A 25,747-nucleotide genomic window follows, 5' to 3' on the forward strand; every position below is an offset into this window, starting at 1 on the left:
CTCTCAGCTCTCCTGTAGCCTTGTTAGAACACTGGAAGGCTGCCCTAAGGTCTCAGCAGAGCAGAGGCACAGAACCCCATTGACCTGCTGCCCACACTCCTGGGGATGCAGCCCAGGATTTGGTTGGCTTTCTGGGCTGTCAGCATACATTGCCAGCTCATATTGAGCTGCTCATCAACCAACACCTCCAGCCCCTTCTCCTCAGGACTGCTTTCTATTCATTCTCCACCCATCCTGGATTTGTGCTTGGGATTACCCCAATCCAGGTGAAAGACTTTGCACTTGCCTTTGTTGAGCTTCATGAGGTTGGCATTGCCCCACCTTTCCAGCCTGTCCAGCTTTGTCTGGATGACATCTCTTCCCTCCAGCGTCTCAACCACACCACGCAGCTTGGTGTCACTGGCGTACTTGCTGAGGGTGCCTCAGTCCCACTTTATAGAGATTTATAAGGGAGTTCCTTGTGTCTAACTACTGAGTGGATGCTTAATCTGATGTGAAATAGCAGAGCATCCTGGTAGTTCAGTCAGAAATACCACCCTGTGGCAAAGATGGACTTCTCCCACTACTGACGTGAATATTCTCTTTCCAGAATCACCGAGCCATTGTATTTCTGGGTGTAAATGGGCACACAGAATTAGATCATTGTCCTAAATCCACACAGATGGATTTTTCACTGTTTTCAAAGCAAAACTCAAATGGTGTCTTGTGTAAATTGTGTTAAAAAATAGTCTTTAGCAAATTGAACTGAAAGGGCTTTAGTAGTGGTACTGAGACTTTCTTTGTTTGAAAGACATCTTCTCTCACAACAAAATCACTCCAGTATATAGCGCGTTTTCTTTTTCTGTGTGCTACTTCAGGCAAATCTTTCCCACTATCAAAGAAGCCAGAAGAGCTAGAGGGCCTAATATTTACTGAGAGCCTTGCTGGCCTAGAATTACCCTTAGCTGTGCCTCATTTCTACTTTGAAGGGCATCACTGGAAAGCTCCAAGGGAATTCATAGCAGGATGTTTAATACATACATTTTTGCACATCCCCACAAACTATACTGCAAGTTCTCTTACATTTCCTTCCTAATGGAACATAACTCACAATAAATAGATGCCTTGATCCTCTCTGTGCATTGAGCACTGTGCAAGGTTCAGAATTTATTATCACTTTCTGCATCAATCTGCATTTTGAGTCCTGTAAAATAAAAAAGAAGTATAGATCAGCAAGAATAGAAAAGGTACTTAGCAAAGACATTCAGTACCTATGTTTAAGGAGAATAGGGTGTCTAGATTTACAAATATTTTCAATGGGCATGTTTCTCTCTTCCCTCACTGCTGAACACAGAGGTTCCATCTGAACAGGAGGAAAATAAATCTTCATTGTGAGGCTACTGGAGCCCTGGAGCTGGCTGCCCAGAGAGGTTGCAGAGTCTCCTGGTCTGGAAAGATTCCAAACCCACCTGGACATTGTGATGCTGGGCAACCTGCTGTGGGTGACCCTACTTTAGCAGGGGGGTTGGACTAGATGATATCCAGAGGTCCCTTCCAACCCCCTCCATGCTGGGATTCTGTGAATCATTCTAGGATCCTCACAGGGGTAACTTTGCAGAAATAGAAAGTATTTCTCCTTCACCTGTCAAAAACCTGCTCAGGGCTGTAGGACCTAATACATCATTTTTTGATTATTTTTTTTCCTACTAAATCAGGCAGTCATTTTTCTCTAGTCTTTAAAAGTGATGCTGAAAGAATGCATAAAAAAGAAATGGCAGAATTAAGGGGACCTCTCCTGCAGTGCAATAACTTTATGTGCTATTAGCAGTGCTATTGCCATTTAAGATATTCTATAAATCTTGTACTGATAGTTATTACTTACAATGATTAGTATTGTTGTGTGCTGCTTACACATCTTACACACTGCTCCAGCCACAATTTTGTCCTTGATACGATTTATTTGTGCTTTTTCTTCCCCTTCTAGATTCATAGAATAATGTGTTTCAGCTTGATGTATGCTCACTAATGGTGCCCTTTGTCACAGAATCATAGAATAAGCAAGCTGCTTAAATAATCTGGGTAGACAGCTAGAGAATCACTGTGTGAGTGTTCAGCATTAAGGATTTGTGTTCTGCAGTGCATCTGTGCTAGAATGGAGTCACCTGAATGGTCTCAGTCTTGTAGTCATAGAATCACAGAGTGGGTTGGGTTGGTAGGGATCTTACAGATCAACTTGTTCCAACCCCCTGCCATGGGCCAGGACACCTCCTGCTAGACCAGGATGATCACGGTCCCATCTAACCTGGCTTTGAATACTTCAAGGCTCAGAGGCTTCACAACTTCTCTAGGCAACCTCTTCCACTGCCTCACCAACTTCTGGGGAAGATTTTCTTCCTAATGTCCCATCTAAATCCAACTTCTTCTATTTTGAAGCCATTATCGCTCATCCTGTCACTCCATGCTTTTGTAAAAGGTCTCTCTCTACATAGAATAGAATAGAATAAACCAGGTTGGAAGAGACCTTCAAGATGATCACGTCCAACCCATCAACCAATCCAACACCACCCAAACATCTAACCCACGGCACCAAGCACCCCATCAAGTCTTCTCCTGAAAACCTCCAATGATGGTGACTCCACCACCTCCCCAGGCAGCCCATTCCAATGGGCAATCACTCTTTCTGTATAGAACTTTTTCCTAACATCCAACCTGAACCTCCCCTGGCGCAGCCTGAGACTGTGTCCTCTTGTTCTGGTACTGGCCGCCTGGGAGAAGAGACCAACATCCGTCTGTCTACAACCTCCCTTCTAGCTCTGCTGTAGCCCCCTTCAAACACTGGAAGGCTGTTCTAAGGTCCCCCTGGAGCCTTTTCTTCTTTCTGACAACCCCAGCTCTCTCAGCTTGTCTTCATAGCAGCCGTCTGATCACTGTTGTGGCCATCCTCTGTATCTTTTCATCTCAAGTCAGCAGGTTGTATGGCCAAGGGAGGGCACACACAGAGAAAAGCTGAAGTTAAAAGTACAGGACTATAAGTGGTATTTTTGGAAGTCTTTCATTACAAAAATGCTTCTCAATAGGGTGCCAGCAGAAGACTGCTGCATCAGATCTGAAAGCAATAGTACTAATGTTGCTATTAAGTAATGATAAATTCATAATGCCTCTATGACTTTGCAGTAGCTTATGTGCTGGAATAGAAGACTAGAATTACCCAGCTTGGAAAAGACCCCGTCAAAGGCTCCCTCAGCCTCTCCTCACAGGGCTTGTACCCAAACCCCTCCCCAGCTTTGCTGCCCTTCTCTGGACACATTCCAACAACTCAACATCTTTCCTAAACTGAGGGGCCCAGAACTAGACATAGTATTCAAGGTGTGGCCTAACCAGTCCTGAGTCCAGGGGCACAATGACCTCCCTGCTCCTGCTGGCCACACTGTTCCTGATACAAGCCAGGATGCCACTGGCCTTCTTGGCCACCTGGGCACACTGCTGGCTCATGTTCATCCTACTATCAACCAGTACCCCCAGGTCCCTTTCTGCCTGGCTGCTCTCCAGCAACTCCGACCCCAGCCTGTTAGACAATGCAAAGTAGTTTTGTGCATTTCCCTTTATTTTAAGTAATGTACTTGTCATCATCTTTGCTTGTTTGCTTTCCTTTGTTATAGAGAGAAAATTGAATTTTAGCCGTGACAACAGAGACATATTTAATTACAGAATCATTACAGTCTCCAGGGATGGATTTCTAGCAGGCTGAAATACACAGGGAAGCAAAGTATAATGGCCTAACACCAGAGAATATTGGTGTGCTGAGCCCCACGGGACTCACATGGGAAGGAACATGTTCATAGTCATAGAGGTCAATCTGTCTTGGTTCAGCACTAATGTGATGCGAGCTGGTGGTAAATTTGCATGAGGTAACTTACACACATCCATTGTGGAATGCTTTAAGGAACATACAGATCTGCAGCAAGCTGCTGAGCTAGGGGATTTGGGCTTTTTTTCTTTAATTCTCTCAGGATCTGGAATCCATCACTTATTCTATGAGAGAAGAATAGTGCTGAAGCTGCTAAAGTGGCACCATCATGGGTGTGGATGTTTTTGTTCATGTTATTCAGGATTGTGAGTGGGAGGCTCTAAGTATTGCTCCATGAAGTTTTACAAAATATATTAAAAAAACCATGTAGAAGGTAATCAGTAAACTGTTATTGATAATGGTCACAGTGTTTAAAGAAAAACAATTCTAATTGTTCCTTGGATTATAAGGATAACCCAAAATTGCACCGATTTACTGAACATACCATGAATATTTTGCTGAAGTAGGAGTGAATACTGTGGTCAGCATGAACCTTGTCTGAGTGGTATGGTCTTACTGGTACCATTCATAGAATTATAGAATTGTTTATTTGGAAAAGACCTTTTTTGCCATCAAGTCCAACCATTACCTAACTCTATCAAGGCTGGTGCTAAACCATGTCCCTCAATACCAGATTTCTCCCTCTTTGAAACACCTCCACAAAGGGGGATTCGACCACCTGCCTGGACAGGCTATTCCAGTCTTTAAGAATCCTTTCAGTCAAGAAGTTTATTCAAACTAAACCTCCCCTGGAGCAACCTGAGGCTATTTCCTCTCATTCTATTTCTTGATATGAGGGAGAAGAGACTGATCTTCACCTCGCTACAACCTCCTTTTGGGGAACTGTAGAGACTGAGAAGGTCTCCCTTCAGCTTCCTTTTCTTCAGACTAAACAAGCCAACTTCTCTTAGCCACTCCACAGAAGACTTTAGACCCTTGTTCAGCTTCACTGTCCTTCCATTCATATGCAGGGACTGTGGCTTTTGTGCAGCTTTTCTGCTAACTATGGAAAGTGTGCATGCACGTGTGATTTTTTCCCTTACTATTACATTTTTGAAGGATACATCCTGTTGGATCAAGCCCCTCTCTTAAAGGAGAGCTGGATGAAAGACCCACATGACTGATACACTGATTTTAATGCACTCAAGCTAGTTTCTAGCTGAGTCCTGAGCATGTTTCCATTCTGCCACACATGACAGTTGCTGCTCCGTGACAGCTTGTGAAACGTGGCTGTACTGTGGATACAGGCTGGATAAATACTGGCAGAGAAAGGACACTCTCAAAGAGAAAGAAAAGGGAAAATGAGGGGCTGGTGGGCAATAGAACACATCTGTTCTTGTACAGTGGATCACATAAGGATCTAATGCAAGTAATTTTCAGATCATGCATCTTGCTTTTGTGCCCTCATGCTAGGTGTTGGGGGGATTTGAATGCCGTATGTTTATCTTTCTGATATGTTTACAGGCACAAAAGATGAGGTTTAATTTTGTCTGAATACCAAAAGTTGTTTTAGTGACGTTCAAGGTTTGTCCAGTTTCTACCAGATTTCCTCCACTTCATGTTTAATGAGTAAACCCAGAAAATATATGCCCTGCCCAGTTTGTAGCCATAAAACTCCCTGTATATTTCTGATGTAAAACACTCAGTACTTCTAAAATCAGCACTGATGCATGTGTCATGGTAGGATTTTAGGGAAACCAAACAGCAGCTCAGATCTGCTATCAGATCCTTGGTTAGAATTTAACAGAGGCTCATCCAAAAGGATTGGAATGCATTTTCTAATAATTCTAATTCAATTTTTTAGATAGCAAAACTCAAACCCACATGTGCTTTCATTCCCAGCTCTTTCCCAGACTCTTACAATAAAACTCTTTCTCTCCTTCTCCTCATATCTCTCAGGAAGCCCTCTTTCTGTTTTTATGACAGTCTTGTGATTTATGTACATCATTTTTTTCAACCTGTATCCTGGTTCCTATCTGGAAAACTTGCCTTTGAACAACCTGGGACTTTTCTCACTGGCTTCAAGGGCCAGATGCTAACTCCTGTCCCTGCCAACCCAGGGAAAGGCAGTTTGAAGGGTCTTGGTGTCTCTGGAGCAATACTTTCTGGTACAGCACAAATACAGTGCTGCCATGTTGTTACTTCCATTTACCTTGTGCTACCTTATAAATAAGGAAGCCAAATTCCTCACTGCCATATAAGTATTATATTAGACACTGCAGAGAGGCTTTGAAATGTTAATACCTGCTGTAAGACAGGCAGCTGACAGAGAGCGATGGGTTTGTTTTGGTTGTAACTCAGGTTGGTGCAGCAGGTCCTGGCAGAATTAAACCAGCTGTGAGCAGCCTGCAGATTCCTGAGTAGTAAGGGCATGTGCTGTGGTATATGGCTACCATTTTGGGATCATTTTAATTGGTGTTTTAGAAGGGAGGAAGTTACTTGTGGGGCATCTTCGAGAGATGGCAGCCATTTTAGAGAGCAGTGGTGGAGCCCCATGTTGTGCTCATGGCTGCTGGCTGCCAGCCTGCCCAGCCCATGGCAATGAGGTGGAAAATGGCAGTCTTCCATCTTGAACCAAAGGAACACATGGTCTTTTGGTGAAGAGATGCTTAGTCTTCTGGTGAAAGGACACTTGGTGTCCTGGCAAAGGGACACTTGGTCTCCTGGCGAGGAGACAGGAAGGGGATGAGAGTGAATGGGAGTGGTCCCAGACCACCAAGAGAGACTGGAGAGCAACAGACCAGGGTGAAAGAAGGGGCATTGTTTGCAGCAGCAGCTTCAGCTGGGAGAAGAGATAATGGTGATGACTGTCCCTCTAACTTCCCTTTTGCCTTTTCTTCTTGGGGAGACTTTTTTTCCCCCCCGGCCTTTTGCTCTCTGATGACTCCTTGATGCCAGCATTTTGTTTTAATGATAGCATAGCAGTGAAACCGAGTCACAGCAAGGCCTGGAGGATTCCAGCTGTAATGAAATGTAAAGAAACCTGGCAGGGTCTGACACTGACACATTCTCAGTCTTCTAAGAGCGAGACTTGGGAACTGAGCTGTAAGAATCAAGCATTCAGACCAGCTGGGCTTTCCAAGGTTGTGAATTGGTTTGATTTATCTTTTTGTTTCCTCCTTAATTTCACATAGAAATTGGGAAGATTGACCAAGATATATATAAATACAACACCCCAGGATTCACTGGCTGCCTATCGAGAGTACAGTTCAACCAAATCGCTCCCCTCAAAGCAGCTCTGAGACCTACCAACGCCTCCTCTCACGTCCACATCCAAGGAGAACTGGTGGAATCCAACTGTGGAGCATCTCCACTCACCATCCCACCAATGTCGGCCGCTACAGACCCATGGCACTTAGACTCAGGTAAGCTGGGGGTGCAGCTGGGCAGAGCAGTTCAGAGGAGAAGCATCCACCTTCTGTAGGGACAAACAAAACAAGGTGGATGTGATTGATAGATGACTGTAGGGCTGTAATCACAGTAGGAATGACAGAGATTTGCCTCCACTTCTAAATGCAGTTACAGGATATTTTCTGTGCTTTCTTTAATATTCTGCTTTATTTTTCATTTCCCTAAGTCTTACACCATTTGAATGTTGAGTTCTGACCTAACTGCTGCGAGAGCACTTTCTTTGTAGCGGTCAGCAAAAGGCTGCAAGTACAGATAATAAGATACAGCAGCATTTCTTACGCTGTAAGCTCAGGGAATGAGTACATTGTAGTCAGCTTCATGCAAAAACAAAAGTATATCTGATTTTAGGTGTAAATGTATAAAATGCTGGTTTGTTTTCTGAAATGTTGCTTTCCTCAGACCATGTTTAATGGTCTGCAACCATTAGTCATGGTTGCATTCATCTCATGCTGAAAATGCTGGAAAGCAAAGACAATTTACTGATCCCAGCAATTTCATCTTGCTTGGTGTCTTGGAAAGTATACATTGTGCTTACATCTTGAGGTGGGTTTTTTTTTTCTTCTATTTTGCTGTTTGGCTTTTAAAGTGTCATTTAAATGCTTTATAGTAACTGTTTACAGTTGGATAGTCAGGGGTATGTTGTCTCCTCTCTTGTGTATTCTGATTTCACTTGTAGCAGTGTAAATTAGAACCTGTCCTGGTGAAGCAGATGGGTTTGCAGTGGTATGAAAGTAAAATGCTAGAGGGAAAAAGAGGCCCATAATGCTTTTGGTATTGATTAGACTCTGCCTCTGTATTTGGGGATGCATCCATCTGCCATCTTTTTGTGAGAGGGGACTGTCTCGGTCCGGAGAGGGAAGGAGACTAGTTCTTTTGAATATTCCCGTGCTGTGAAATTAATCGGCACAAACGAGGCCAAAATATCAACAGCTAGACTATTTATTACATAGAGAAAATGGAAATAAGAAGGGGAGAGGGAGAAGATAGAGAGGGAGAGAGAGAAGAGAGAGAGAGAGAAGAGGAAAGGAATCATATTACCACACCCCTCACCCACCCCAAGACAGTTTGAGTCTGTGGAGGAGAGGTGCTGCATGAGGTGCTGGGTTTGTGCTGAGGCTTTGGCTGGAGATGCGATGTGATCCCTCTGGGCAGCCTGGGTCTGTAGAGAAAGGGTGCTGAGGCTTTGGCTGGAGAACAGATGAGGTCCCTCTGGGCAGCATGGGTCAGCTCCATGAGTAGAGGACATGGAGAGAGGGTTCAGTCTGCTTCCTTCCTTCTCAGCGGCATGGTCCTCCTTCAGCGTTTTTCTCTCTGCGTTTTTCTTCCCTCCATTGCGGCTTTCTTCCTCTGCGGTTTTCTTTTCAACTGAGCCAGTAGTGGTCAAGTCTTTTATACAGTTTTTAGTCCTTAGGTATGTGTCCGAGCATTGTCCCTCAGGAATTCAGGAGCCAGGAAATCATAAGTATCCAGATATCGTTCCCCAGGAAGTCTTTCTGTGTATTCATGTGAGTTTGGATAGTGGTCTGGATGGAGTGGGGGGGGGGGCCTCCGCCTCCTTCCTCTCCATCTCCCTGCCTACCCACTTATCACACATCAGGAGACAGGTGGAGAGTCCACTGACTCATCACCCTCCCTTCCTGGGGGTATCTGATAGCTGTCTTGAAGGCGTGATGGCTGGGTCCTTGGGTCATTGTTATAGGCCAGCTGCAGTCCAGTGTTATCACGAAGCAATCGCAAGGTGATTTGCATCCAGGATTGGTACTGTCTGGGCAAGCAGCAAGTGATTTTATCTTTGTTGAGTCACACCAGGAGTTTAGACTCTTACAGGGACAGGTACATGTGTCTCAGAAGTATGTGCCAAGATCATACCTTTGGGCTTTGGATTGATTTATTTTTCCTTACAATGTCAAACAATTTTTTCAACATTTCCTTTCATCTCTTCTTCAGTAGAGGAATAGGACAGGAGAGGCAGATATTCCAAAGCTGAAACATTCCAGGTCTCAAACATCAATACAAGAAGGATCATGCTCTAAAACCTGTCATTCCCTCCTTGCTGCTATGCCCTTGGAAGATCTCAGTGTGTCTTTCCCCTGTTTATAGGATGTAATCTCCTGCTTGCATTTTTTTTCATCACTAATTAGTAGTCCATTTCTTCTCTGAAATTAATAGGTCACTTTGTACCTGAATGTTATGTTCCATGCCCCTGTTTCTATAAAAGCACACTTCCTGAAGGATTACTCCCTGGCTCACATCTTCATGAAATATGCCATAAACTTCCTGAGGATGCACAGCTGGTGTGAATCCTATGCAGCTAATTGGTTTTGGTTGTTAATTTTAGTTGTCTGGTTTTTTTCCCTACAGATAATTTGGCTACAAGCTAGTAAAACATGATGGTAGGATTAATTCAAGATAGTTGAACGAGTAGCTCCTGGTGTTAAAGAGGGAGATCCTGTTTGTCCTTGCCATGTGCTGCTATGCTTGTCCTTGTGTTATCCCAGTCTCTCTTTGGAAACTTCAGCTGAGTTATTCAGATTTGTTCACCTGCCAGATTACAAATGCACACATTTTGCTGTAGATTAATTGTAGTACTCAGTCATGAAGCCAGTGTGAAGGATATCAGAGAACACGTGGCATACAATTAGGTTAGCTCATGCTGCCTCTTAGCTTCTGCCCATTAAAAGAAAACTCATTGCCATAGATGGACTTGACCATTTCAGCCATAGATAATCAGAGTACAACACCTTCCTTTTTGGTGTTGAGAAGCTTTAGTAGTACTGGGAGCTAGGGACACATCCTCTTGTCATCTCTACTGCTCTTCAGCAGTAGAGGGGAAAGGACTAGATTGCCTTACTGCAGACTGTACAACCTAGCACAGTGATGACCTTGATGACTTTGACGACTGCTAAATAAAAATGTTTGCTTTTAGTGTGATTTTGCATTACCAAATTGGCACTTTGCAACGAGGATTTGTTTTTTCTGTTTCCCAAACCCAAACTAGAAGACTTTCTAACACAAACTTGTGTTGAAACAGGAAAAATCAGTTATAAATAATGGTGCCCATTGGCTTCAGAACTGGAATAGTCACAGTACTCTCAGTGTGAATTTACTCCTTCGCTAAAACAGCTGAAGGAGCAAAGACAAAAAACTCTTCTGAAATTCACAGAAACATTCATGGTGGTGCTGAAGCAAAACCCTTGCAGGCTCTGCCACAAAGAAATGGTTGCAAAGAACATGGCTTTGAAAGCAGTGGTTACTAGGTACAAGATTTCTCATCTCATCTGTGTTTTCATCTGTAAATTTTAGGTCACCTACTTAATAGATTTTAACAAAACAGAAGAGTTGAGGACAAGTGGGTTTGTAGTGAAAAGAGAAAATCAGGAAAAAATTTATGGCAAGTATCATATGGTTTAAATCTGTTTTGTGACATACTCCTCACTCACCCTGATTCATATTTTAAGTGTAAATTTATAGCTCTGCTTCTCAAATACTGTTGAATTAAACTTTGAGGATTGGAAGATGTTGTAGATGAGGATCAAAGATAAGTGTCTAAATAGGGCAGATGCACCTGAGGGCAAATGTAATGATCATTTCCCTTCTATACTCCAGTGCTGCATATGACCTTATGGATAATTACTAAATATCAAGCAGGTTCTGCCTGACAAGTGACCTACATGAAATGTTTGCCTTAAACTCTTCTATGGAACTACTGTATGGACACCTCTTGCTGGCTGTCAAGCATAGTGAGGCTGAAGGGAAAAGCGTAAAGACACATCAGTCACTTGCAGTTAGAGATAAGTTCAGGGACTTATCAGTAAGAAACCTTGTTTATTTGCTCCCCAGAAAAATGGGCCATGCAGTTTCTTGATTCATTGTCTTGCACTTTCCCTTAACCTTCAATTTTCATATCATAGAATCATAGAATGGTTTGGCTTGGAGGGGACCTTAAAGATCATCTAGTTCCAACTCTCCTGCCATGGGCAAGGGACACCTTCCACTAGACTAGGTTGCTCAAGGCCTTATCCAACCTGGCCTTGAACACTTCCAGGGAAAGGGTATCCATGACCTCCTTGGGCAGCCTGTTCCAGTCTCCTCACCACACTTACTGTAAAGAATTTCTTCCTAACATCCAGTCTAAATCTGTCCTCCTTGAGCTTTAATCCATTGCCCCTTGTCCTATCACAACAAGCCCTTGTTCAAAGTCCCTTCTTGGCTTTCTTCAGGTACTGGAAGGCTGCTCTAAGGTCTCCCTAGAGCCTTCTCTTCTCAAAGCAGAACAACTCCAACTCTCTCAGCCTGTCCCAATAGGGGAAATGCTCCAGCCTTCTGATCATCTTCATGGCCTCCTCTGGACCCACTCCAGTGGTCTGATGTCCTTCTCATGCAGGGGGCACCAGAACTGGATCCAGTACTCTGGGTGGAGTCTCACGAGAGCAGAGTAGAGAAGTGTGCTTCACATTTACAGTATTTGTTCTTTTTTCATTCCTTTGTCATTGTAAAAATGTGACTGGCATTTTGCCATGCTGCCTGGATATTATCTTAACCCATTGTCTTTTTCAGCATGTGAGTATTCTTAAAATGCATAGCCTTTTCCTGTTGCCATGGCAATCCTTTCTTGGTGGTGATGAAGCACAGGAATTCAACAAGTCCTTCTTTTCTAGAATGAGACTTTCTAGTGATTTGGAAAAAACCTCAATAATCAAGACTGAGCAGATCATCCTGTTTGGGTCAGACAATACAACTTGCCTTGATTATATTTCTACAGTGTAGAAAGGAGGCAAAAAAGAGGCTGATCAATTACTGCACATGTATATATATGTGCGTGTGTGTGTGTGTGTGCGCACCATGCCTTCATATCTGAGATATTGAAAAAAAACTTTGATGATCAGCCTAAGTGCAACCATTCTCTTACTCTGTCAAGTCTGGTGCTAAACCATGTGCCTTAGCACCACATCTCTGCTTCTTTTAAACACCTCCAGGGATGGGGATTCAGCCACCTCCCTGGGCAGCTTGTTCCAGTCTTTGAGAACCCTTTCCATCAAGAAATTTCTTCTACTCTTCAACCTAAACCTCTCCTGGACATCAAGATTAAAACAGCTGCCTGCAGGATTAATCATAGAATCATAGAATGCATCAGGTTAGAAGGGACCCTTGAAGGTAAGGGACCCTCAGAGGTTACCTTGTCCACTCCCTCTGCATTAAACGTGGACATCTTTAACAAGATCAGGTTGCTCAGGGCCCTGTCAAGCCTGACCTTGAATGTCTCCAGGGATGAGGCCTCCACCACATCTCTGGCCAACCTGTTCCAGTAAAGAACTTCTGCCTGATGCCCAACCTAAATCTACCCTGCTTTATTTTATTATTATGTCCCTTTTCATTACAAATTCATCCCTCTTCCTGTACCAAGTGGTGACAGGAGGAGACAGTGAGAGGACTTAATAGTGGCCATATGAAGACAGTGAGAGATCTGAATACTGTCAAGCCAAAGACAGGAGCTTATTTCAGAACTAAGTGTCACTTTTGTGTTACTGGTGGCAGTGCTGAAGGTCACTTTCCCATGCAGACACCATCAGCTGAGTTGCCATCCCACACTCTGGCCAGATCTCAGAGGGCAGAGTGGGAGCATCTGACAAAAAGCTGTGTTACATGTCCTACTGGTATGGATGTGGCTAAAGAGATGGGAATTAGCCTTACCTTTATCAAAGCCTTGTTAGAAATGGCACAGTGGTAAGCAAGGATCAAAGGCTACTCACTGGAGGGCAGCATTTCAGCCCTCAACCTCATTTCAACCTCAGTCTTTGGTTACAGAGGGACAAAAGGTTCTTCTCTTGAGCACAGTCTTTGAAAGAATCCTGTATGCATCAGTGGAGGCAGCACTCATTCTCTCCTAAGGGGGACTGAAGGGGAGCTGAGTCACTTCTCTAAGCTTGCTGCAAAGGACAAGTGAGCCTGGGCAGGAGGGATGGAAGGGGTGGTGCCACTTTTGTTCATGATGCAGCCTTACACATCTAAATTTGATCTGCTAGGTGTCAGCAGAATTAGAAACAGAGATGAGGGCAGTTGCTAGAATAAAATGCCACTCCTCCTCCTCAAAAGCATAGTGACCAGGATTACTTGCCTGTGCTGCAGTCAGAGAATTACACCAAATTGTCTCTTTGAAGTTGTTGATCAATCAAAGTGCTTGTTGTTTTTTTTAATTAACATTGCATATAAACACTGGGAGGCTCTGTGTCCAACAGTAACCTAGATTCGTATTTATACTGCCCCTACCAGACAAAGGATGGCCTTGCAGCCTGCCCTGCAGGCCAATACATTCTTCCACTGCACAGTTCTGGTGCATTTCTGTAATGGTTTCCCCTGCAGACTCGTATCAGTGGTTCCCAGTGATAGGACAGGGGCAACAGGCACAAAAGAGAGCACAGGAAGCTCGACCTAAACAAGAGGAAAAGCTTCTGCAAGAGTGCTGGAGCCCTGGAGCAGCATGCCCAGAGGGGTTGTGGAGTTTCCTCCTCTGGAGACTTTCACAACCCACCTGGATATGTTTCCAGGGAACCCGATCTAGGTGACCCTCCTTTTGCAGGGAGGTTAAGATCCCCAGAGGTCCCTTCCAACCCTCACCATTCTGGGGTTCTGTGAACATTAAGATGTAATAGTTTCTATTTTTCTCCTCCCCACTGAGCAGCTAACTAGGAAGAGCATCTGTCTGAAATTTGGCACAATCAGTGCTTCATCCTTGAAGGGCTTAATTATGGTGCTTGAATTACTGTAAATCTCTCTATTGATTAGGCATAAAAACTGCCTCTCAGTCCCATCTAGTTCCTTCACACAATTATGCATAGCTTTCTCTTATCATTAAGAATCTATCATTTCAGTGTGAAGTTTCTGACACTGTCTAGTGTATCAGACAGCTGTCAGACTGCCAAGTTTGTCAATTCTTCTGGCATTCACTGAGACCAGCATTGTAGCTGTTTTATGAGCAGTGATTTGAATGTTAATGCTGCTACCTAATGTCAAGACAAGAAGGTGGTAGTATTAAAGAAAAAATAAATGTGCTTTCCATCCTCTTCAAAGACTATACAAGTGCTAACTTTAACTAGGAACATGAATCAAGAAGAAAATTGAGCAGCAAAGGAAGCATTTAGATGCCTGAGCACTTCATATGACTGTCTCCTTACATTCCTCAGGCTGAAAATCACTTCCTATTTAAGAGGTTACTCTAGATTACAGCTATTAAGTTTATTTTAGATTTAAACTCTCCAATCTGACCCAGTCCTCATCCCCAGTCCAAGCCTTTACTTTTTTCATATCTGTATGAATGCTGGGCATGAAGTACCTGATCTTGCTCTTCACATCCTGGCTGTAAGAAGTCCTCTCTTCTAATGGCCTCAATAAATAGAGTCCATCTCTTTTGTTTTCCCCTCCTTTTTTGTAGCTGTCATAAGTTCACAGGCTTGTTTGGTATTGTTGGTTAGATTGTTTTGGGTTTGTTTTTTGTGGGTGTTTGGGTTTTTTTGTGGGGGTTTTTGCTGTTGTTTTGTTGGTGGGTTTTTTTGTTTGTTTCATTTTGTTTGGAGTTGTGTCTTTCTCTCTTTCTTTCTCTCTTTCTTTCTCTCTTTCTTTCTTTTTCTCTTTCTTGTATTCCCTGTGGGTCCATTATCAGTGATTAGCTATATACAGCCAGGCTTTGACCAGCACTTAACTCTACTGTTCCTTTGAGAACACCAAAGCGTTTCATATTCTTCATTAATTATAAAAGGAAGTATTTGTTTGTCTTTCTTAGGAGGTGAAATGCAATCTGCTCATAAAATTTTCATGAAAGTGATAGCATAGGCCAGCAAGACCAATACACAAGCAGTTCTTGTCTGGAGTCACAGTGAGACCCAGTATCAGTCAGACCTTACTCCACAAGAACTGAAATACAGATGAGTTTAGATCTTTGATGGGTGGGGGATGCTCTAATTTCATAGAGTCACAGAACATCAGGTTGGAAGGGACCCCAAGGATCATCTGGTCAAACCTTTCTAGGTAATAGTCTAGTTGAAATGAGATGGCCCAGCACCCTGTCAAGCTGAGTCTTAAAACTGCCCAATGTAAGGGAATCCACTGCTTCCCCTGGGAGATGATTCCAATGTCTGACTGTTCTCATGGTGAAAAAGTTTCCTCTGGATCTGGATCCCAATGGGAATCTCCCCAGCAGTAACTTGCACCTATCACCTCCTGTCTTTTCCATTTGACTCTGTAAAAAGGGGTTCTCTGTCCTCCTGGTAGCCCCCCTTTATGTACTGGTACATGGTTATGAGGTCTCTCCTAAGCCTTCTCCTCTCAAGGCTGAACAAACCCAGTTCTCAGCCTTTCCTCATATGGCAGCTCTGTCAGTGTTTTGATCATTCTTGTGGCTCTTCTCTGGACACTTTCCAGCTTGTCCACCTCTTTTTTTGTAGAGCAGGGACCACAACTGAATTTGCTGCAGATCAACTGGACATTTGGCAGAGCAAATGTTCAAAACACTACTTTGTAGAGAGAGCTTTACTGAAGTGCAAAGTGCAGGTAAAAATAATCCAAAAGTGACCCTAAAAAGTCTGCTCTCTTGTTAACATAGGGAATAAAATTCTGCAGTGTACAAGTACCAGTTAGTAAATCTGAAACGTTTTATGGCCTTGTTTGCCTACTGTTTTGTACAATGACTCACTTGTGTGTTAAAGAAAGTGTAAAAGTTGCTGTTGGGAAATGACCTGTGGGAAGCAGGGAGAATCACCTAACCCATCCCAACAGACAGTACAGGAATTTTCTCCCTGTTTCATATTGCATCCAGGACTGATTTGGGGGAGTTCAAGCTGCAAGGATGAGTCTCCTAATAAGGTGTACGGGGGGTTGCACCTTTTCTAGAGAATCTCTTTTGTAAGACAAAAGAATATTACAGGATCACAGAATGGTGAGGGTTGGAAGTGAGCTCTGGAGATCATCTAGTCCAACCCCCCTGCTAAACCAGGGTCACCCGCAGCAGGTGGCCCAGGATCACAATGTTCAGGTGGGTTTGGAATCTCTCCAGTGAAGGAGACTCCACAACCTCTCTGGGCAGCTTGCTTCAGGGCTCAAACACCCTCACAGCAAAGACGTTTTTCTTGCTGTTTAAATGAAACCTCCTGTGTTTCAGTTTGTGCCCATTGCCTATTGTCCTGTCACTGGGCATCACAGAAAAGAGTCTGGCCCCATTCTCTTGCCCCCTACCCTTCATCTATTGGTCATCATTGAGAAGATGCCCTCTCACTCTGTTTTTCTCCAGGCTAAACAGCCCCAGAACTCTCTGCCTCTCCTCCTCACAGAGATGCTCCAGTCCCCTCAGCATCTTTGTGGCCTCTGCTGCCTCTGTTGAACTGAGTAGCTCAGAACACAATGCTCCAGATGTGGCTTTCCTAGGGTAGAATAGAGGGGAGGAGAACTTCCCTCCACCTGCTGACCACACTGTTCTTAATGTACCCCAGGATACCATTGACTTTCTTGGCCACAAGAGTACACTGCTGGCTCATGACAGGGAGGCACAGCAGAGACATTCAGTCTAATTTTCTTTGCATAAACAGGGGAGCTAAGTGAAGGTCCAAGCCATTCATAAAACTCCATTTCCTCATCTCCTTAAGTGTACCCACGGGAAAGCTCTCCCACAGAAGTAAATGAAAGGGCTAATACCATGACTGGACTGTCAGCTCTGCTATGTAGTGTTGAGAAGTTGCATTGACCCAGTTCACTCAACTTGGAGTATTCAGTGACTTTTCCCCCAACACCACCATTATTCATTGTTGACATTCCAATTGTTCACTGCAAAAGTCATGGTTTTTATTACAGAAGCATCCAACAACTCTTTCTTCTATAATTCCCACTTACTTTCCTACAGTCACAGGTGTTTGTGTGCAGAAGGGCTGTTCAGAGGACAGTGTTGCTATTAAGCCACCATTTCAGAGGGTATTTTAGTTCACACTAATTTCACATTGAAATAAAATGGCACAATTGGAAAGCTTCTATACCAAAAACATAAAAACACAGGTTCTGTGTTTTCCAGCTCTGTCTCTCAGCAGAACTCACCAATAGCTGTCAGTAATAATACTTGAGATTCATTTAAAAAAAAATCTTTTTTATCTAACAGAAAATACCTGAAAAAATATTTTTAAGAATGTTCCAAGTAGTACTAAATGCATTAGAGATTTTTTTTTGTCATTTACAAAGCTTTTTCCCCTCTTTGTCTCTCTCTCTCTTCCCCCCCAGCTGAGCAGGCTGCAAAGGATTGAAGTGAAATTAGCCCTAATTTCATAGAATTAAAGAATCATAGAATCATTTCAGTTGGAAGAGACCTTTAAGATTATCAAATCCAACCATTATCTAATTCTACCAAGGCTGGTGCTAAACCATGTCCCTCAGCACCACATCTTGGAACCACCTCCAGGGATGGGCATTCAGCCACCTCCCTGGGGAGCCCATTCCAGTCTTTGAGAACCCTTTCAGTCAAGAAGTTTCTTCTAATATCCAGCCTAAACTTTCCCTGATGCAACCTAAGGCCTATTCCTCTCGTCCTACCACTTGTTACTAGGGACAAGAGACCAGCACCCACCTCACTCCCACCTCCTTTCAGGGAGTTGTAGAGAGCCAGAAGGTCTCTCCTGAGCCACCTCTTCTCCAGACTAAACAACTTCAGTTCCCTCTGCCACTCTTCAAAGAGCTGTTCTCCAGTCCCTTCACCACCTTTTTCAACCAAACCCCTAAGCTGCTTAGCTGTTCTGGTAGTTTACAAATTGCTGCACATGGGAGTATTTTTTCCAATATCCTTTAAGTAACACTCAAAAAATTCTTAACTCTATGATGTGAAGACTCCTGTTTCCTTATAGACAGAAAAAAGGCCATACTCAGGATATACTTGTAACCCTCTAATGTCAGTAGTGTCAGTCAGGCAGTAGTGATTGATCTTTATGAACAAGGCAGTTAGGATTTTGTGGCTGGGTAAGTGTGGGCTTGGGTTTTTTTAAACTTGGAAGTGTTTTATATTAAAAGTAGTTTCAACTGAATTTCCATTTCTACACTTAAGCTGAGGTTAGTGAGACTTTAAAAAGCTCTGTCAACAGAGTTTGATGTTAAGCAGTCTTCCCTCAGAATCTGCTCTCGAATACCTAGGAAAGCAGGAGCAGGTGGAGTTTGCCCCCTTTCTCCATTTCCAGTTTGGAGAAGGAGGAAAAGAATAGAGATAGTAATTTGAAAATAACAAAACCCAGGAACTTTCAATGCAAAATCTGCCAGGTAGCATTTGACATACTGCTTCAGATTTTTCTCTTCTGGTTCCGAATTGCTGTGGTTTGCTTATCATGGCAACTCTTCACAGAGCCCCACTCAGCAGGACAGCACTGGGATGAGCAAGAAATGGTGACTGGAATCTACAGGCTGTGATCACAGAATGCCAGATGGAAGGCACTCTGAGGATCATCTTGTCCGACCTTTTAATGATCATAGATTCACAGCATGGCTTGGGCCAGAAGGGACCTTAAAGATCACCCAGTTCCAACCCCCTGCCATGGGCTGGGACACCTTCCACTAGACCAGGCTGCTCAGGGCCTCATCCAGCCTGGCCTTAAACACCTCCAGAGAGGGGATATCCATGACCTTCCTAGGCAACCTGTTCCAGTGTCTCACCACCCTCACTCTAAAGAATTTCTTCCTAATACCCAGTCTAACTCTGCCTTTCTCAGGCTTTAATCCATTGCCCCTCATCCTATCATTACAAGTCCTTGTAAAATGTCCCTCCCCAGCATTCTTGTTGTCTCCTTCAGGTACTGGAAGGCCACTCTAAGGTCTTCCCAGATCTTTCTGTTCTCCAAGCTGAACAGCTCCTACTCTCGCAGCCTGTCCCTATAGGTGAGGTGCTCCAGCCCTCTGATGCATAGGTTCATAGAATCTATGATGATGTTCACCTTTGATGTAGGGCTGTCTAATGCAGTTGTTTACTCCTGCTCCATCGTTTCCATGCATATCTTTAGAATTTCTCCTGCCATCCATTCCCTTCAGGAAGGGGAATGTCACTCTTGGCTGCACATTAGTTTCTACTATCAGGAGCCAAGCAATTAGTTTCTCTACTTAGAGTCTGCAATAAGGAGTGCTCTGTAATTTCAAACCATAGCTGCAGTTTCACCTGACCAGCTGAGCTGACCTAATTTGAAGAAATGAGCCAGAGAACTTGCTTTTGCTTCCCTCTGTGTTATGGCACTGTGGAGAAACAGCTGAGTATGTTCATGTGGATCTACTTTCTCAAAGTACTAAGGTGTCAGTGAGTGCTTGCTCTCTTTGCAAGCTCAGCTCTTGGGTGCCTGGCTACAAAACAGAATGAGGAAGGAGTTATAATTCATATCTTTTATTTTCTTCTCTCACTCTTCTGCTTTTAATCAGTATCTTGATTGTGTGAGGTTTTATACCTTGTGATCAACAAATCAGTTGTTTTGGTTGCCTCTCTAATTAATATTTATATGAAAACCTGAATGGACTTCATAATGAATCAAAATTGTGGATATAGAATCATACAGTTATTAACTATCAACCCAACACCACCATGCCCACTAAATCATGTCCCAAAATGCCATGTCTGCACATTTCTGGAAGGCAGAAATGTCACAGCAGCCTTGCAGCATGTTAGTTCTAGGCTGAGCAAACTCAGTTTCCAGGATTTAACTGGTTTCATCCATTGTTTGTTGGTGACCTCTGATCACTCCCTCCCTTTGTTCTTTGGAGCAAATCTAACAAGTCTCCTCCTTTGCGGTGTGGTGCATTTTAACTACGACTCACCCACTCAGTAAAAAGCTTAGTGACAAAAACCTTGCTTCCAAAGGCTTGCATGGGACACTTGTGGTAGGTCATGGCAAAATGAGATTTGCCTTCTACTTTGTGCTTCTCAATACTGCTCTCTAGCTGAACTCTCCCTGGCTGGCTTTGGTTTTCCCCTCCCTGTACCGAACAGGCTCATTTCTCTGCCCACACCCACTTCCTGGACCACATTTCTACTTTAACAGGGACATTTTGCATTTTAATTGTGTGAATTTGCAAAAGGCTTTTATGTGGGATCCATTGTAAAAACTCTGGGAGAGGCAGATGCAAAATCACACCTACTATAATGAAGCAAAATTACCATTCATTCTGCTACATCCACAGCATCTGTCATCTTTAACAGCTAATTATGGTCTGTTTATCCAGTCTCATCTCCCCTTCCCATTCACTCAGTACTGCTGAATTGCAGCTGGCTCTGGTAATAGCCATGATGAGCATGCTGGATGGTGGTAGGTCTCCTACTGCATTTTTGTGGTCATCCAAAGTTCCAGATGTCATTAAAATTATGGCCAAAATGTGGATTTTGCCTGTAGTCAATCTTTAATTACCCTTTTAGGTGCTGAAAAGTTCATTTAACCCCATTTAAAGGGAGTGGGTAGATGAGAGGAGAGCAGTAGGTGTCATCTACCTCAGCTTTAGCATCTTGATGCTGTCTCCCCCAACAACCTCATAGGTAAGCTTAGGAAGTGTAGGTTAGATGAGTGGGCAGTGAGGTGGATTAGGAACTGGCTGAAGGACAGAGCTCAAAGGGTTGTGATCAGCTGTGCAGGGTCTAATTGGATGCCTGTAGCTAGTGGTGTTCCCCCAGGGAACGCCCAGGGTCAGAACTGGGTCCAGTCTGGTTCAACAACATCAATGACAGCAAGTTTGTTGATGATACCAAACTGGAAGGAGTGACTGACACATCAGCCTGTGCTGCCTTTCAGCAAAACCTGGACAGGCTGGAGAGATATGTGGAGGGAAACCTATGATCATAGAATCACAGAATGGCTTAGGTTGGAAGGGACCTCAGAGATCATCTGCTCCAACCTCCCTGCCATGGGCAGGGATGCCTCTCAGCTAGACTTGTTTGCTCATGCCCTCGTCCACCCTGGCCTTGAACACCTCCAGGGAGGGGGCATCCACAGCCTCTCTGGGCAGCCTGTTCCAGAGTCCCACCACCCTCGTACTGAAGAACTTCTTCCTAAGATCTAGTCCAAGACTACTATCTCTGAGCTTAAAACCACTCCCCTTCATCCTATTGCTAGGCATCCTTATGAAAAGTCTCTCTCCATCCTTCCTGTAGCATTGTTTCTGGTAGTGGAAGGCAGCACTAAGGTCCCACCAGATTCTTCTGCAGGCTGAACAACTCCAGCTCCCTGAGCCTGTCCTCATAGCAGAGGTGCTCCAGCCCTTAGATCATCCTTGTGGCCCTCCTCTGGACTCACTCCAACAGCTCTGTGTCCTTCTTATGATGGGGACACCAGAACTGGATCAGTATTCAAGGTGGGGTCTCACAATAGCAGAGTAAAGGGAAAGAATCGCCACTCTTGAACTGCTGGCCACACTTTATGTAGCTCAGGACTCAGCTGCCTTCTGGGCTGTATGAGTACACTGCTGCCTCATGCTGAGCTTCTCATCAATCAACACCCCCAAGTCTATTTCTTCAGGGCGAGTCTCAGCCTACTCTGCACCCAGCCTGTATTTGTGTCTGGGATTGGCCTGACCCAGATGCAGGAGCTTGCACTTTGACTTCCTGAACCTCATGCAGTGTGGTGACTAGTGGAAGCAACTTTGGACAGAGGCAGTCCTAGCAGCAGCTCTCAGACAAAATCAAGGCTGTAGTTTCACATTATGCTTCATGTTCTTCATAACCTGACATGTACTTCAGTGGCTGTTGAACATGATAAGCCACAGTCTTCCATCTGCTAGGAATCCATTGTAGCATAGCTGTTGTGGTATGGCAGCTGGGGAGCAAACATACTGCTGTGAACAGCAGCTTACCTCTTTCTTGATGCTTCATTAGTGCTTTGGTCCTTGAAACAACCTTTTACTTTTCAGTTGTAATGGAAGGGGAGACGACAACCATTGCTGATTTTAAGATTTCTGATGTGGGAACATAGGAGAGCAACTCCAAACCAAGTGGGAAGTGGCAGGACTTGCTTGTGGTGCTGCTTTATTGGCCAGGGGCCTTCATTTGGTTGTGAAAGGCAGAGGGCAATTCCATGCAGTTTGGTAAGCTGAGGCCTTTCTACATCATGTTGATTTTAGGATTTTTCTTGGTGTGCAGAGAGGACAGGTTCAAAGTTAGGAGTTATTTTCCCACTGCCAGCCCTTTCCTTTCATAGATTCATAGAATAGTTTGGGTTGGAAGGGAGCCCGCAGATCATCTAGTTCCAAGCCCCCTGCCATAGGCAGGGACACCTTCCCCTAGACCGGCTTGTTCAAGGCCTTATTCAACCTGGCCTTGAAGGGATGCCCTCCAGGGAAGGGGCATCCATGACACCCCTGGCAAACTTGTTTCAGTGTCTCACCACCCTTAATTTAAGCTTTGCATGGATACTATTACAGACTCTGTGCAAAAAAACCACCAAAACAAGGTGTAAGAAACATTCATGGTCCTGCAAAGCAAGATCCTTTGGAGCAAAACCCACTGATACAGAACCAGGTATTTGCCTTTTACATTTTTTAGCCTGGTTTGCGTCAGAGAGGTGCAGAAATGCTGTTTTCAGAAGCCAGAGCACAAACAAATGCCCAAGGCAGAAGTGCTGCTGGCAAAAACTGCTGGCCTTCCACTGAGCTGTAAGAAGCACTCTCTTGTTTGTCCCACAGGCCACCAGCCAAAAAAGTAGCTGCTCAACACACAGCTGCTTTGCCTCTCCCCCAGAGTAGGTACACAGAAGGCTACTCTAGCCCCAAACTTCTTTTCAGGCCACATGGCGAGCGGAGGCTATTCATTCTTCTGTGCAGCTGCCTCACAGTACAAAAGGACCTTTATTATGGGTTTCACTCCATGCAAGCAGAGAGCCAGTTGAGCCCCCTTAGCCAGCTTTTGGGCACAGTGATTACATCACTGGTCTGGAAAGGCAACTGATTACTTTAATACATTATCACAGAATCATGGGTTGGAAGGGACCTTAAAGATCATCTAGTTCTAACCCCCCTGCCATGGGCAGGGACACCTCCTACTAGACCAGCTTGCTCAAGGCCTCATCCAACCTGGCTTTGAACACTTCCAGGCTTGGAGCCTCCCCAACTTCTCTGGGCAGCCTGTTCCAGTGCCTCACCCCCCTCATGGGGAAGAATTTCTTCCTAATGTCTCATCTAAATCCAGCTTCTTCCAGTTTGCAGCCATCACCCCTTGTCCTGTCACTCCATGCCTTTGTCAGAAGTCCCTTTCCATCACTACTGTATCCCCCTTCAAATACTGGAAAGATGTGGCTTCAAGCAAGGAACATACAGCTGGGTTTTAAATGCTGGCCTAACAAGTATCTCATAGCCTTGATTATTTCACTGTCTCCCATTAAGTGCTTTTTACATTTTCTGTATTTCAAAATCAATGCTCTAGTCCTGTGGCAGTGAAGGGAATAATGCAACCACTCACCTAGCTCCCTAGGCTCACTTAGTCACTGAAAGACCTATTTGTTATGTCTGACTACAAAGAAAATGTTGATAACAGGTTTAACTGATGAAATTGCCTCTGAAAAGTCTCTGTGATGTTTTCTGGAAGATAAAATCAAGACTGACACCCAAATTCTACTTTAAATCTGTGCTGATTCCTTCATTCAGCCCCAATACAAGGAGTTTCTCCTTTTTAGTTGGGTGCAGATGAGTGCTAGTATATCTGCCTGTGTTTTCTCTCCTCATTGGTCTGCTGGAGGCTCACCTCTCCCATGGGCTTTCTGGCCTGCCATGCCTCAGCTCCTTCAACACATAGTCTTGCATCTCTAAACACCTTAGAAATACTGAAAAGAGACAAATGTGGTGCTGCGGGACATAGTTTAGCAGCAGACTTTGCAGAGCTAGGTAGTGGTTGGACTTGATGATCTTGAAGGTCTTTTCTAACCACAATGATTCTGTGATTCTGTCTCTGTTCCAAAGCACCTACAGCAGTGGCTAAACTGTCACATTGGGCTTTCTCCTAGACTAGCAAACCTTCTGGCATGTGTTCCTTTGAGTAGCTGCTCAATGGCGATGGCCAACAGAACATGCAGCCCCTCACTTGCCTTGGGCTGTGCAGCAGCTAAAAGGTTGGAATCACAGAAACACAGAATGTTTTGAGCTGGAAGGGATCTTAAAAGTTCCAACTCCCTGCCATGGGCAGGGCACACCTCCTGCTAGATCAGATTGCTCCGGGTCCCATGCAGCCTACCTTTGATCCCTTCCAGAGATGGCTGGTTTTCTTCCAAACAGCTCGCAGTTGCACCCAGTGCTGGTCACAAGCCCCTGGTCACTTAGCAAGCCCTTTATGGATAGCAGTGACAGAGGCAAAAATCTCTGTAATAATAATATGCATGATCACACACATTTGAAATCCAGGGGTTTGTTTGGGGGACTGAATTGATGGTAGTGTGACAAAATGCCCTCCTGTGTCAACGGTGCTGTTTGCCAAGAGGACTTCTTATATTTTAATTCTAGGAGGAAGCAAGAAGTTCTGAGGGATTAGTTAATAATGAATGATTCATTTTCTCTTCTTTAGACAAGTATCTAGGGACCACAACTGTCTTGAAATTCTCTCTGAGGATGTTGTAAGCAAACTGCTGCATGAAGTTTCACTGCTCTGACCACCTGAATCTTTTCATTCCCTGTTTACAGCCAGCGCTGATTTCCCGTACAACGGTCAAGCTATAGGAGATGGAGTCAACAGAAACTCTGCCATTATTGGAGGTAGGAAAACTGTCTTCTCAGATACTTTGTAGCATAACTCTGATGATTGAATTGCTGTTAATAACACATTCAAGTGATTTGCTAGGAGCTGATCGTGGGAAATTTGTGTACGTCCATTGGGGCCCACTGTCCTAGTGAGGTAGGTTGGTCTCACTGTGTTTGTCCTTCAGATTCAGTGGGAACCAAATCAAAATACTGAGATTAAGCATAGAAACATAGAATCACTGAATGGTAGATGTTGGAGGAGACCTCTGGAGATCATCAAGACCAAGTCCCTTGCCAAAGCAGGATCACCTAGGGCTGGTAATAGAATCACTGTCATGTCACCATGACAGGGCTGACCCCCAAACAGACCTTTGCAATTGAGGATAGGTCTGATGATAAAGCTGTCGCATCTTTATGTAAAACCAGTGCCTAGTGGGTGGAGTGAGACAACAGGCAGCCAAGCCAGTTTTGAAGGACATGTTGAGAAGCTATGGTAGATCTATATGGCTATTGCCTGGGAAATACACATCAGTAACTCCACCCTCAAAGAGGTGCCCAGGCTGTGAAACAACACAACATCCCCATGTCTGAGAGAGCTCAGCACCCTCTGGCTCACAGTCAGCAAAGCTCACCTCTCTAAGTAGATACCAATGTTGAAGTTCACCTATTGGATGAAAGTCCCTAGCAGACTCCATTCAGTGACATTTTGCATGCCACAAAACTATACATTAATATTAGAGTAGTGGAAATCAAGCAGATGTGGTGATGTCTAACTGCCCACATAGCTTTGACTCAGCTGTGGGATTGTTT

The 25,747-nt window shown here is 44.2% G+C and overlaps 1 protein-coding gene across 1 annotated transcript in view; it reads left to right on the forward strand.

The window, feature by feature from the left end:
• The window catches only part of CNTNAP2 (contactin associated protein 2), a 1,034,004-nt gene that overhangs the window by 1,005,885 nt on the left and 2,372 nt on the right, over nucleotides 1-25,747 (forward strand). The window contains exons 22-23 of the mRNA XM_054160987.1: nucleotides 6,961-7,191; nucleotides 24,881-24,952. Coding sequence (XP_054016962.1) covers nucleotides 6,961-7,191; nucleotides 24,881-24,952 — 303 coding nt within the window. The remainder of the gene's footprint in view (nucleotides 1-6,960; nucleotides 7,192-24,880; nucleotides 24,953-25,747) is intronic.

Source organism: Dryobates pubescens, chromosome 4 (assembly GCF_014839835.1).
Source record: "Dryobates pubescens isolate bDryPub1 chromosome 4, bDryPub1.pri, whole genome shotgun sequence".
Taxonomy (NCBI): Eukaryota; Metazoa; Chordata; class Aves; order Piciformes; family Picidae; genus Dryobates; species Dryobates pubescens.